The 15,732-nt window shown below is 36.0% G+C and overlaps 1 protein-coding gene across 1 annotated transcript in view; it reads left to right on the top strand.

Moving 5' to 3' along the window:
- FAM222A (family with sequence similarity 222 member A) overlaps positions 1-11,533 on the top strand; it is a 75,138-nt gene extending 63,605 nt beyond the window's left edge. Inside the window, exon 3 of the mRNA XM_053702110.1 lies at positions 9,841-11,533. Coding sequence (XP_053558085.1) covers positions 9,841-11,078 — 1,238 coding nt within the window. The 3' untranslated portion in view covers positions 11,079-11,533. The remainder of the gene's footprint in view (positions 1-9,840) is intronic.
- The last annotated feature ends 4,199 nt before the right edge of the window (positions 11,534-15,732 follow it).

The raw sequence follows: 15,732 nt of genomic DNA, 5'->3' as shown, positions 1-15,732 counted from the left end.
AGAATGTGTGGCCCATTATGAAGTGCAAAATAAGGCAACGAAGGACCCATACAGTTACGCAGCTGAAGACATGCATCATGGATGAATGGGGGAATATTCCGCTTGCTAAACTTACCCAACTGTTGTCATCAGTGTCAAAATGCTTAATAATTGTTATTTAAGAAAAGGTGATGTTACACTGTGGTAAACAGTCGACTGCCCCAACTTTTTTGGAGTGTGTTGCAGTCAGATTTGAAATGAGTGTATATTTTTCAAAAATACATTAAATTCACAAAGTAAAACATCAAATAATGTGTTAATAATGTGTTAATAATGTGTTTTCAATATAGTACAGGGTGAAAAGAATGTTCTTTTTTGCATTTTCCGTACGGTCCCAACTTATATAATTTGTGTGTTTATTCTTTGTTTGGTACTGAATATATGTGAGGGAAATGTGTATATAGCACTGGATCTGCTCCTGATATATATATATATTTTAATTTATTTTTTTGTAACTGGCTGCAAGACTTAAAGGTTGCCCCCCCCCCCCATTGAATTTTTGTTGCAAATGTCACAAAGCTAATTAGTGTCAAATTAATTGAGAGCTGAAGAGCCTGCCATGGACAATGTGACAGCTTGAAGGACAATGCAGATACTGTGTAGCAAAAAATTGTACTATAAAATTGTAACCTAGGCTAACGCTACACACAGGCACACTTCTTAAACTGTGTGTTTCAGAAAATTTCTAAAACCTGATTAATTGTGAAGTATTTGAGAAGATGCTCAGTCTAACATGCTATATTTATGTTTATGCTATATGTTTGTGTGTGTGTCTGTACTCGCACATACACAAATATATACTGTATATATGTGTGTATGTGTATATAGATATGTGTGTATTTATGTATATATATATATATATATATATATATATATATATATGTGTGTGTGTGTGTATCTGTACTCACACTCACACACACATATACACAAATATATACTGTATATATGTGTGTATGTGTATATAGATATGTGTGTATGTGTATATAGATATGTGTGTATGTATATATAGATATGTGTGTATGTATATATAGATATGTGTATATATGTATGTGTGTATACATGTGTGTGTGTATATATATATATATATATATATATATATATATATATGTGTGTGTGTATATATATGTGTATATATATATATATATATATATATATATATATATATATATATATATATATATATACACAAAGCACAGATAAATAGACTAGTTGTATATATTTAAAACAAGACAAGGAAGGAGCAGCAATGAAATACTGAGAGCTAGCTGAACACATCTACTTAACCAATCACAAGATTCCTAGGCCTTCCTAGGTTTAGAATTAAAAAACATATACCAAGAGAAAAAAGCTAATTTGATGATAAAAGTAAATCAGAAAGTTGTTTAAAATCTGAATTACAAAAGTTGAATTTTAACTAGACTGTCCCTTTAAATTATGAGGATTTTTCTTTATTAAATATAGCTGAAATGTTCTTCTGCAAAAGGCATTAAAATTGTTTTTCAGAAAAAAGTTCAAAAATGCAGCATTATGTATTTTTTTTTCTAGTTTTAATAGCTTTTACAAGCTGTTAATTTTGCTGTTTCTGATGATCTATAAAATTGCATGAAAATGACTTTTTGAGTTCATTATAAAAATAAAAAAAATGCTGATTTTATTTCCTAGTAAATGGAGTGTTCATGTGTATTTTGGAGGGGTTAAAAACCCATGAAATTACTTCTATAATGTATTTTACATCCAATTTAGTAGAGCTAGGTAAAAGCGACACTTGTATATTGCAGGACAGCATTTTTGTAACCCTTTCTGCTTGTTGTGCAATATTTATGCGTTCTGCTCTTTCAATTTCCACAAATGTGTGTGAGCACTTGTATGTGCAAATATCTAAAACATATATATATATATATATATATATATATATATTTCTTTCATGTAATTAGCAAGAGTCCATGAGCTAGTGACGTATGGGATATACATTCCTACCAGGAGGGGCAAAGTTTCCCAAACCTTAAAATGCCTATAAATACACCCCTCACCACACCCACAATTCAGTTTTTACAAACTTTGCCTCCGATGGAGGTGGTGAAGTAAGTTTGTGCTAGATTCTACGTTGATATGCGCTCCGCAGCAAGTTGGAGCCCGGTTTTCCTCTCAGCGTGCAGTGAATGTCAGAGGGATGTGAGGAGAGTATTGCCTATTTGAATGCAGTGATCTCCTTCTACGGGGTCTATTTCATAGGTTCTCTGTTATCGGTCGTAGAGATTCATCTCTTACCTCCCTTTTCAGATCGACGATATACTCTTATATATACCATTACCTCTGCTGATTCTCGTTTCAGTACTGGTTTGGCTTTCTACAAACATGTAGATGAGTGTCCTGGGGTAAGTAAATCTTATTTTCTGTGACACTCTAAGCTATGGTTGGGCACTTTGTTTATAAAGTTCTAAATATATGTATTCAAACATTTATTTGCCTTGACTCAGAATGTTCAACTTTCCTTATTTTCAGACAGTCAGTTTCATATTTGGGATAATGCATTTGATTTTTTCTTACCTTCAAAAATTTGACTCTTCCCTGTGGGCTGTTAGGCTCGCGGGGGCTGAAAATGCTTCATTTTATTGCGTCATTCTTGGCGCTGACTTTTTTGGCGCAAAAAATCTATTTCCGTTTCCGGCGTCATACGTGTCGCCGGAAGTTGCGTCATTCTTTGACGTTATTTTGCGCCAAAAATGTCGGCGTTCCGGATGTGGCGTCATTTTTGGCGCCAAAAGCATTTAAGCTCCAAATAATGTGGGCGTCTTATTTGGCGTGAAAAAATATGGGCGTCGCTTTTGTCTCCACATTATTTAAGTCTCATTTTTTATTGCTTCTGGTTGCTAGAAGCTTGTTCTTTGGCATTTTTTCCCATTCCTGAAACTGTCATTTAAGGAATTTGATAAATTTTGCTTTATATATATGTTGTTTTTTTCTCTTACATATTGCAAGATGTCTCACGTTGCATCTGAGTCAGAAGATACTACAGGAAAATCGCTGTCTAGTGCTGAATCTACCAAAGCTAAGTGTATCTGCTGTAAACTTTTGGTAGTTATTCCTCCAGCTGTTGTTTGTATTGATTGTCATGACAAACTTGTTAAAGCAGATAATATTTCCTTTAGTAAAGTACCATTGCCTGTTGCAGTTCCTTCAACATCTAAGGTGCAGAATGTTCCTGATAATATAAGAGATTTTGTTTCTGAATCCATAAAGAAGGCTATGTCTGTTATTTCTCCTTCTAGTAAACGTAAAAAATCTTTTAAAACTTCTCTCCCTACAGATGAATTTTTAAATGAACATCATCATTCTGATTCTGATGATTCCTCTGGTTCAGAGGATTCTGTCTCAGAGGTTGATGCTGATAAATCTTCATATTTATTTAAAATGGAATTTATTCGTTCTTTACTTAAAGAAGTACTAATTGCTTTAGAAATAGAGGATTCTGGTCCTCTTGATACTAATTCTAAACGTTTAGATAAGGTATTTAAAGCTCCTGTGGTTATTCCAGAAGTTTTTCCTGTTCCTAATGCTATTTCTGCAGTAATTTCCAAAGAATGGGATAATTTGGGTAATTAATTTACTCCTTCTAAACGTTTTAAGCAATTATATCCTGTGCCGTCTGACAGATTAGAATTTTGGGACAAGATCCCTAAAGTTGATGGGGCTATTTCTACCCTTGCTAAACGTACTACTATTCCTACGTCAGATGGTACTTCGTTTAAGGATCCTCTAGATAGGAAAATTGAATCCTTTCTAAGAAAAGCTTATCTGTGTTCAGGTAATCTTCTTAGACCTGCTATATCTTTGGCTGATGTTGCTGCAGCTTCAACTTTTTGGTTGGAAACTTTAGCGCAACAAGTAACACATCGTGATTCTCATGATATTATTATTCTTCTTCAGCATGCTAATAATTTTATCTGTGATGCCATTTTTGATATTATCAGAGTTGATGTCAGGTTTATGTCTCTAGCTATTTTAGCTAGAAGAGCTTTATGGCTTAAAACTTGGAATGCTGATATGGCTTCTAAATCAACTTTACTTTCCATTTCTTTCCAGGGTAACAAATTATTTGGTTCTCAGTTGGATTCCATTATTTCAACTGTTACTGGTGGGAAAGGAACTTTTTTTACCACAGGATAAAAAATCTAAAGGTAAAAACAGGGCTAATAATCGTTTTCGTTCCTTTCGTTTCAACAAAGAACAAAAGCCTGATCCTTCATCCTCAGGAGCAGTTTCAGTTTGGAAACCATCTCCAGTCTGGAATAAATCCAAACCAGCTAGAAAGGCAAAGCCTGCTTCTAAGTCCACATGAAGGTGCGGCCCTCATTCCAGCTCAGCTGGTAGGGGGCAGGTTACGTTTTTTCAAGGAAATTTGGATCAATTCTGTTCACAATCTTTGGATTCAGAGCATTGTTTCAGAAGGGTACAGAATTGGTTTCAAGATGAGACCTCCTGCAAAGAGATTTTTTCTTTCCCGTGTCCCAGTAAATCCAGTAAAAGCTCAAGCATTTCTGAAATGTGTTTCAGATCTAGAGTTGACTGGAGTAATTATGCCAGTTCCAGTTCCGGAACAGGGGATGGGGTTTTATTCAAATCTCTTCATTGTACCAAAGAAGGAGAATTCTTTCAGACCAGTTCTGGATCTAAAAATATTGAATCGTTATGTAAGGATACCAACGTTCAAGATGGTAACTGTAAGGACTATCTTACCTTTTGTTCAGCAAGGGAATTATATGTCCACAATAGATTTACAGGATGCATATCTGCATATTCCGATTCATCCAGATCATTATCAGTTCCTGAGATTCTCTTTTCTGGACAAGCATTACCAGTTTGTGGCTCTGCCGTTTGGCCTAGCTACAGCTCCAAGAATTTTTACAAAGTTTCTCGGTGCCCTTCTGTCTGTAATCAGAGAACAGGGTATTGTGGTATTTCCTTATTTGGACGATATCTTGGTACTTGCTCAGTCTTTACATTTAGCAGAATCTCATACGAATCGACTTGTGTTGTTTCTTCAAGATCATGGTTGGAGGATCAATTTACCAAAAAGTTCTTTGATTCCTCAGACAAGGGTAACCTTTCTGGGTTTCCAGATGGATTCAGTGTCCATGACTCTGTCTTTAACAGACAAGAGACGTCTAAAATTGATTGCAGCTTGTCGAAACCTTCAGTCACAATTATTCCCTTCGGTAGCCTTATGCATGGAAATTCTAGGTCTTATGACTGCTGCATCGGACGCGATCCCCTTTGCTCGTTTTCACATGCGACCTCTTCAGCTCTGTATGCTGAAGCAATGGTGCAAGGATTACACGAAGATATCTCAATTAATATCTTTAAAACCGATTGTTCGACACTCTCTAACATGGTGGACAGATCACCATCGTTTAATTCAGGGGGCTTCTTTTGTGCTTCCGACCTGGACTGTAATTTCAACAGATGCAAGTCTCACAGGTTGGGGAGCTGTGTGGGGATCTCTGACGGCACAAGGAGTTTGGGAATCTCAGGAGGTGAGATTACCGATCAATATTTTGGAACTCCGTGCAATTTTCAGAGCTCTTCAGTTTTGGCCTCTTCTGAAGAGAGAATCGTTCATTTGTTTTCAGACAGACAATGTCACAACTGTGGCATACATCAATCATCAAGGAGGGACTCACAGTCCTCTGGCTATGAAAGAAGTATCTCGAATTTTGGTTTGGGCGGAATCCAGCTCCTGTCTAATCTCTGCGGTTCATATCCCAGGTGTAGACAATTGGGAAGCGGATTATCTCAGTCGCCAAACGTTGCATCCGGGCGAATGGTCTCTTCACCCAGAGGTATTTCTTCAGATTGTTCAAATGTGGGAACTTCCAGAAATAGATCTGATGGCGTCCCATCTAAACAAGAAACTTCCCAGGTATCTGTCCAGATCCCGGGATCCTCAGGCGGAGGCAGTGGATGCATTATCACTTCCTTGGAAGTATCATCCTGCCTATATCTTTCCGCCTCTAGTTCTTCTTCCAAGAGTAATCTCCAAGATTCTGAAGGAATGCTCGTTTGTTCTGCTGGTAGCTCCGGCATGGCCTCACAGGTTTTGGTATGCGGATCTTGTCCGGATGGCCTCTTGCCAACCGTGGACTCTTCCGTTAAGACCAGACCTTCTGTCACAAGGTCCTTTTTTCCATCAGGATCTGAAATCCTTAAATTTAAAGGTATGGAGATTGAACGCTTGATTCTTGGTCAAAGAGGTTTCTCTGACTCTGTGATTAATACTATGTTACAGGCTCGTAAATCTGTATCTCGAGAGATATATTATAGAGTCTGGAAGACTTATATTTCTTGGTGTCTTTCTCATCATTTTTCCTGGCATTCTTTTAGAATACCGAGAATTTTACAGTTTCTTCAGGATGGTTTAGATAAGGGTTTGTCCGCAAGTTCTTTGAAAGGTCAAATCTCTGCTCTTTCTGTTCTTTTTCACAGAAAGATTGCTATTCTTCCTGATATTCATTGTTTTGTACAAGCTTTGGCTCGTATAAAACCTGTCATTAAGTCAATTTCTCTTCCTTGGAGTTTGAATTTGGTTCTGGGAGCTCTTCAAGCTCCTCCGTTTGAACCTATGCATTCATTGGACATTAAATTACTTTCTTGGAAAGTTTTGTTCCTTTTGGCCATCTCTTCTGCCAGAAGAGTTTCTGAATTATCTGCTCTTTCTTGTGAGTCTCCTTTTCTGATTTTTCATCAGGATAAGGCGGTGTTGCGAACTTCTTTTGAATTTTTACCTAAAGTTGTGAATTCCAACAACATTAGTAGGGAAATTGTGGTTCCTTCATTATGTCCTAATCCTAAGAATTCTAAGGAGAAATCGTTGCATTCTTTGGATGTTGTTAGAGCTTTGAAATATTATGTTGAAGCTACGAAATCTTTCCGTAAGACTTCTAGTCTATTTGTTATCTTTTCCGGTTCTAGAAAAGGCCAGAAAGCTTCTGCCATTTCTTTGGCATCTTGGTTGAAATCTTTAATTCATCTTGCCTATGTTAAGTCGGGTAAAACTCCGCCTCAGAGAATTACAGCTCATTCTACTAGGTCAGTTTCTACTTCCTGGGCGTTTAGGAATGAAGCTTCGGTTGACCAGATTTGCAAAGCAGCAACTTGGTCCTCTTTGCATACTTTTACTAAATTCTACCATTTTGATGTATTTTCTTCTGAAGCAGTTTTTGGTAGAAAAGTACTTCAGGCAGCGGTTTCAGTTTGAATCTTCTGCTTATGTTTTTCGTTAAACTTTATTTTGGGTGTGGATTATTTTCAGCAGGAATTGGCTGTCTTTATTTTATCCCTCCCTCTCTAGTGACTCTTGTGTGGAAAGATCCATATCTTGGGTAGTCATTATCCCATACGTCACTAGCTCATGGACTCTTGCTAATTACATGAAAGAAAACATAATTTATGTAAGAACTTACCTGATAAATTCATTTCTTTCATATTAGCAAGAGTCCATGAGGCCCGCCCTTTTTTTGTGGTGGTTTTGATTTTGTATAAAGCACAATTATTCCAATTCCTTATTTTATATGTTTTCGCACTTTTTTATCACCCCACTTCTTGGCTATTCGTTAAACTGAATTGTGGGTGTGGTGAGGGGTGTATTTATAGGCATTTTAAGGTTTGGGAAACTTTGCCCCTCCTGGTAGGAATGTATATCCCATACGTCACTAGCTCATGGACTCTTGCTAATATGAAAGAAATGAATTTATCAGGTAAGTTCTTACATAAATTATGTTATATATATAGATATATAGATATATAGATAGATAGATAGATAGATAGATAGATAAACAATATATTGCACACATCTTTACCAATGTTGGCAGAATCCTCTGGTTGTGAAAATCAAGATATTCTCCAATGTTTTCCATATAGGTGAAATGTATTAAAGGGGCATTAAAGAGTTGACTGTACTTCTGTTCAACATGAGTTAACTAATTTTTTTGCTGAGGACGGTTAGGGAGATATTTTATAAAACAGGCAATAAAGTCTTCAAACACTTAATTGTGCAAACCCATACTTTATAAAAACTAAACTAATTCTTAATTTAAAAAAAAAATCTGCACATTCTCTGAAAAATATCTCCTATGGATAATTTATTATATGTAGGATTTATTTACGGTTTAATGCACCTTTAAGTGACCCTTCTTCAACCCCTGTTACAAGCATTATATATGGTATTTTTTCTTCCTTTTTGTAGTATGAATACCCTCTCTCCTGTTTTCTTATAACTAACTCAGCCTCCCTCTACTCGTATGATTACCTCCTCCCATGCCTGCCTAGAGGAATTTCCCCCTCCGTCTTTTGTATCGCTCATGAGCACTAACTACGCTCAAGGTAAAATATATATGTATAAATAATAATAACAATCTGGTCCTGAGTGTGAAAGTTTTTAAGAACAGATTGGCAGTGTTTCATATAATTTTCAAGTTATATTGCAAATCCAAGTATTCTTTGAAGTGTATATTGATTAGTCCTTTAAACAATAGTAAAATAATACTCTTCATGTCCTTCATCTGACTAGATCACCATCAGCCAAGCTGTCCTCTCACCTCATGTCTCTATTAGGCCAATTAATCATCTACATTATAGGTTCCCATGGGAAAAGGCGTTTGACCCTTGAATCAGTTTGTTTGTTTTCTGTTGTGCTGTATTGCGTCATTGTGCTGTAGAATACATAGGCACTAAATAATAACAATAGTAAATATAGCACTATCGTGTTTATAATCAGTTATACGTTCCTTTTAAGATCATTCCTCGGAAACTCTGAATAAGTCTCCCTCACTGCCTAACTCATCCAATAAGTCTCCCTAAGTAAAGCAAAATAATTTTCTAGGCAGTATTTGTGTTTTGTGAAGTGAAAGGGTTAAGTTACAAGCTATGTATTTTCCCCTGATAATTACAGGGGAAATTTTTAAGACAGCGTTTCAGTCCTTACCCCCCCCCCCCCCGAATACTTTGGGTGGAACCGTATGCCACATTTCTAAGGCTCTTTTTGTCTGTTTTAACAGAAGAATAGAGACAAACGTGTTTTGAGCTGACAGATCCTTCCTCCTCTGTCATTAAATTATTAACTGCCATCTCTCAAATATGGACTTTTTTTTTAGGTAATCAAAAATGCACTATTTGAAACATTTAAGACACAATTTACAGCTATAATCAAGAACAATGCCGCTCTAAAAATCTATATTTTTATGATTCATTTGTCAGTTTCTAAGACAGAATGGAATTCTATATATTTAGAAAGAAATTGAGTTTGTTCGATATATATTTTTTTAATATTATTGAGAAAATCCTTTATTTGCTCTTACACTTTTTTTTAAAAATGTTTTTCTGATTCTTCTTTCTAAATAATTTCTTTACAAGACAATTTTCTTCTGTACTTTACCTTTTTTCTTTCTCTCTCATCATGTTTTTGTCTCTCTTGTTTTTTTTCTCTGTCTTTCTCCATACCCCAAGTGCTTGAGTAAAATATCTGTACTCTGATATAGACATATTCAAAATCCGTGGGGTTTTTGTAAATTTCATTTTTATATAAATTGTAATTCTACAATATGTCCTTTACCTGTCTGTTTTTTTGTTTTTGTTTGTTTTTTAATAGTAATCCCTGCTATCTCTGTGAACCATTCTTGAGCATGTCTCCTTTCTGATCATAAAAATGTATCTAAATGTTCCACAGAATACACGATACCTTGATAAATACTCATACCTGATTTTAATCAAATTAATATCATGGTGTCCTGTCTTTTTGTCTTACAGGTGAATCTGTTGCACCAATGCAGAGTCAAAGGTACCCCAGCCCTGCAGAGCTAGACGCATATGCACAGAAAGTGGCTAACAACCCCTTGTCCATAAAAATCTTCCCTACTAACATCAGGGTTCCCCAGCATAAGCACCTAAACAGGACTGTGAATGGTTATGACACAACTGGCCAGCGTTATAGTCCCTACCCAATGCACACTGGTGGATACCAAGGGCTACTGGCTATTGTCAAATCCTCTACGAAAAGTGTAGTGAAAAATGTAGAGGGCAAGCGGACTAAAGTAACTTCTGCTCAGATTGGAATTGCCCCATACCCAGTATCAAGCACTTTAACACAAGGCCAATCTTGCAATGGACAGCTCAGTTATCTTGGAAACCAGAAGCAGCTAGATGCACCAGTACCACCCAATGTGACAGTGGCAGCGTCCATTATCCCATTATCGGGCAGGAACTTGGCACTCCAGCAGTCCAATCTACCATCTATCCAGAGCATCATTTATCAGATCAACCAACAGTGCCAGGCTCAGGCCTCTCACCAGGCTTGCCAGGGTTTAATGTTAACCAACTCCAGCCCTGCGAAGCAGAGCATGGCCAATGGGTTCACCACTATGGCAACGGGTGCTGTAGCTTATACTGGTACTGTCTTACAAGACTGCAGAGTGGGGAATGAGCTGGCACTGGGAACGGCCCCTACGGTGGCCAAAGTAGGATCTTACCAAGATGGCATGGACTACTTGATTTGGCAACAAAAACAGCAGCAGCTGCGGATATACAGTGGAGGTAGTGGGGGTGGTGGAGTAGTCAGCAAATCACCTGAAATGTGCCCTGGTGTGTCTCGCCAGTATACTTTAGCCAGCACAGTGGAAAAAGTTAGCTCATCCCCTTTGAACTGTGTCGGCATGCATGGCAATTTTTCAGTGGGGCAGTACTTTGCTCCCCCTTGGAACAGCATTTTGGTGACACCCAACAGTGACTGTTACAACCCACAGGAACTTGTTAATGGGCACAGGGATTTGGGAGTACATGGATCAGACGGGCTCGCCAGCATCCCCAGCAAGACCCTTTGCAATACTTCAATTCTTAGCAGTAGCCTTCAGTCCTTGGAGTATCTCATTAATGACATTCACCCACCCTGTATCAAAGAGCAAATGCTTGGCAAAGGCTATGAAACAGTGTCAGTGCCAAGGCTTCTAGATCATCAGCATGCTCACATCCGCCTGCCTATTTACAGATAAAAGATGATGCCCATTTTTACTAGAAAGAAGCCAACGCTGTTTCTGTATACTAAAATATTTAGTGCTACAAAGGCATGTTTAACAAGATCAGATTGCAGGGCTAGGAGGATAGACAATCAGTTAGCGTATTCTGATGGAGCATACAGCACTGTCGGACATTTTAGCAGCCAAAGGGTTAGACCCTTCCAGTACAAGCAGAGCAGCTGCTGCCCTCTGGAGCTCAACTGGTTAATACAGATATACCATTTTAATAGCGTGTAATGGCATAACCCTGGTCTAACACTATGGCATGAAATACTACTGCTATGGAGTGGGGGACCCTCTCATTAATTCTGCAGAGGTGCAAGTTTCAGTTGCCCCAAATGATTTTATTGTTTAATTTTGTCACCTGGAAAAGAAGATTATATATATATATATTTTATTTAATAAAACAAATCAGCATGGTTTTATTTCAATACTGCAGCAAAAATTGTTGTAGCAAAGAAGGAGGCTAATATATTATACAGTATGTTTCATTTTTGTCAGGCAAAATCAAAATATGATTTGCAGAATTAACACTGCTCCCATTCTATTTTCTAACCCTTTGCTCACATTCATATCACATTTTTTCTTCTTTCTACATATAGAAAGAAATCTCGAAAGATAAGCATTTCATTAGGGGTCAGCAATTTTCCTTGTGGTTTTTTTTTGTTTTTTTGGGGGGTGGTGTTTTTTATTTAAAGGGACAGTCTACTCCAATTTAAAAAAAATAGATAATCCCTTTTATTAACCATTCCCCAGTTTTGCTTAACCAGCATGGTTATATTAATATATTTTTAACCTCCTGATTACCTTGTTTCAAAGCATCTGTAGACTGCACCCTTATCACATGCCTATTTATAATCTATTGACTTTCATTTTAGCCAATTAGTGCAGTGTCATGCAGAACTCCTCGGGAGAGAGCACAATGTTATGTATATGGCCCACATGGATCAGGAGTCTCTTGTGAAAAGCTAATAAAAAAAAGCATGTGATAAGTGGCTTAGAAATAGGCAGACATTTAGAGGTTTAAATGTTATAAAGTATATTAATATAACAATGCTGGTTGTGCAAAGCTGGGAATGGGTAGTAAAGGCGTTATCTATCTTTTAAACGATAACAATTTTGATGCTGACTGTCCCTTTAACTGAAGTATAACAGAGTATGAGGTACTAGAACAACATTACAAAATAGAAATGACCTTTACCTGCTTCCGCACACAGCAAGTCTTTTAGTTACTAGTCTGTCAGAGAGGTGGTCTGGGATATCTGTTAACTTTTAAGATAATTAACTTAATTCAGAAATCAAATGCCACAGTGGCAATATACAAAACTGATATCACAGTTGCACATCATATATGCATAATACACACTAACATAATCATAAACGCTCATAAATGCACCTAGATTGCGCAACAAACCACATCCCTGTTTATGTGCATAGGTAAATACTGTTATTTAATGTTTTGCAAGCCTATCTGACAGTAAAAGTTAATTTATTTATAAAATATACTCTGATAGGCCGCCTCATCATTTCTTTGCATTTCCACTGAAACAAAGATTTAAAAAAACAAAAACAAATCTTAGTTCATTTCCAAATATGTGATTGAAGAGTAAAGGTGAATAAAAATGCTGCTATTTTGGAATTAAAACCTCAAATTATCTTTGAAATGTTACCAATAGTATGTGTACCTTACCAATGTTGCTTTTTGTTATGTAAAAAATGCTTTTATTTTGCTTAGCTGCCACATGATCAGGCGGAAAAAAGATTAACGAAGCAAAGAAATTGAAACTTTTTTTTCTTTTTTATATAGTCCATTACTTGCACTAGTAAATATATATATATATATATATATATATATATATATATATATATATATATATATATATATATATATATATATATATATATATATAAATAATGTGTGTGTAGATCTGAGAAGAGACTGCAGGGGGGATGTTTAAAATAATAAAATAATTAAAAAAAACTTGAAAACTTGAAATATAATTTTTTTTGGAGTGTAATCTGTAAAATGTACATGTTGGCTGCTAAAATAATCCTCATATCCTATACTTTTTTGCTTGAAACTCTAGCCTTTTCTATAATATGAAACATAAATTTGCCTTTTTAGTGCAAATGACCTAGTGCTTTTAGAAAGGGCAATCTGTGAATTTGGCTATCCAGTTGCTAATCATGATTCTAAACCATTTTTGAAATGACTCAGTTTTATTTTTCTTTGTAGCAGAGCAAAATTTCGATTTAACACCCTTTGAGCTAGATATAGGTCCATATAGGTTTTAGTACTTTTCTACAGCTTTTTTTTTACTTTTACACATTTATTATTCTTACCAATCCAATTAACTGTGCCATTAGTTGACTCACCTGTGCTCACAAGCTGATATACTCTGCAGGGTAAGTGTTGGAATACCCTGTTCTAGATATATATTCCTAACTTTTTCTGTAACCTCTTTCTTGAATTTGTTCCCATATTTCAAGACCTGTTCATCTTTCTGCGCTCATAATCTCCTTTGAAATTTTACTAATTTCTCCTGAAATACTTTCTCAACATCATTGCCTGTCTTAAATTTTATCATTTTCTCATACCTTTTTCATTTCTGCTTACTCACACTTTTTCACAATTTTCCTACACAAGTTCACTAGTAATTCTTTGTTCAAATTACCCTTAAAGAATGATGTGCATTGAACCTTGGATAGAGTGAAATCTAAGCCAGGCTCATATAGAAAGTGTGTTCTCTTCTGTAACATGCCACTGTGAAGCCTGCAGTCTGCACTATAATTTTTTTAAAAATTCAAAAATGCAGATGTATCTTTTTGATGTTTATTTCCCAGAGTAAAATCTAATTACTATTTGAATACTGTGTCTTGTTTCATTTATCTCTGATTTTAATATCTGCAATAGTCTGTCCTTTGATATTATTGTTTCACACTTATTAGAATTTTATCCGTTCTGGTAGATAGTGGAAATGCGTGCTGACCCCTATATATAATATAGTCCCTTGGTTTTGCTTGAACCAGTTACCTATTTGCATTTAGTTAGCTGGTGTTACAGATGAGGTGTTTGGTACTTTTGACAAATGAAAAAAGGTTTCTTGTTACTGCAACGATTCAGTCCCCCACTGCTGAGGTCAAGGACTAAGGACCTATAGCAGGTCTGAAACGTTGTATGTTTGTCAAAAGACCCTATATGAAGAAATAAAGGTTTTTTAACTATTGGTGGCTGGAACAAATCTTTTTTGCTACTTGAAGTATTTGCAGGATAAGGCAGATCCTGGGTTCCGTGCCCCACAAGCCACATATCTGTTGGTGCTGTTTTCCACACTTTGCTTTGAGGTCAAGGACTCGCCTGTGACTTCACTAATGGTCCCAATATACAATCAGAGCCCAATTCACATTAGCTTTGCCCTGGGGGTTTCTTCTTAAAGAAAGTGATTTTTGTCCTGTGTTTTTTATGGGATCTAATTTTAATTATTTTTTTTATTATTATTATTTTTTTACCTATAATTTATTTTGTACTATTCTGTTGATGGCCTTGTCTGCAGCTGATTTTATTCCTTAGATGAACACTCTGGATTCTTCTTTATCTGATTTGTTATTTAGGACAATATGTTTTTCAGAACTTCCTCTTTTTAGTTTTGCTGAAAGTGGTTTCTTCTTGGAATGTAATTGTTGATTTATTCTGCCTAAGTCCTAGTATTGGAAAAAAAATACACTTTGCTACTAACCCATGGGTACTGTGAAATGACTGTATGAGAGAGAATCAGATTTATACTTAATTTTTGCAAATACTTCAAATAGAACCATATGAACACCCCCAATCCTTAAAACATTTTTTTAGTTGTGACTATGTTTCTATCAGTTGTTTCATGGTCAAAACTCTCACACTTCTTGATACAAATAAGTTCTTGTTTACCTTTGCATGGGACAAGCATAGGGCTATCCTACGAACTAGATAAGTTTATACTGTTAGGTAAGGTCGGGCAGACTTGCTGGGCCTATGGCTCTTATCTGCCGTCAATATCAATATCTATGAATTGACTCAAACAGGAAGGGGATCTATGTAGGTTGTCAAGACATGTATCCTTCTTAACTTATGTAATTCTATTTCAAATGCAAAGAAATCAGTAAGTATAAATCTTATTCTTATATTTCTGTGTTTTGTTGTTTTTTGTTTATCATCTATGGTACAGGAAAATGTGACTTTTTTTTCTTCTTAATATAAAATATGCTTATGGTAAAACTTTTTTCTCCTTATCAAAAAAGGATGACCATTCCAATCCATGGAATATTCTTGGGCCTGGATTATTCTTTAAATCCTGTTAAAATTTAGAGTGATGACAATATGAAGAGAATGAAAAGTAAAGCATATAGGACTAAAGCAGAGCACTTCCATTTAGGAACACATCTGGTTCATCCAGTATTTGTCAACAGCTGTCAGGTGCTACCTCTTGAGTTAGTCATAAGGTCTAATAAGAAACGTAGACATCTGTTGGTGTGTTTTTTTATCTTTGCATGATTATATCTAGCTCAGTTTCTTACTGTTTTTATTATGACTTTCTACAAGAGAACTAATGTAAAATCCATGCTCCTAAATAGATGCTGTTGGTCAAACACATCT

The sequence above is a fragment of the Bombina bombina genome, chromosome 2 (assembly GCF_027579735.1).
Source record: "Bombina bombina isolate aBomBom1 chromosome 2, aBomBom1.pri, whole genome shotgun sequence".
In the NCBI taxonomy this organism is placed as follows: domain Eukaryota; kingdom Metazoa; phylum Chordata; class Amphibia; order Anura; family Bombinatoridae; genus Bombina; species Bombina bombina.
Note: the sequence above shows the minus strand (reverse complement) of the source record. Positions and strands in the feature narration are given on the sequence as shown.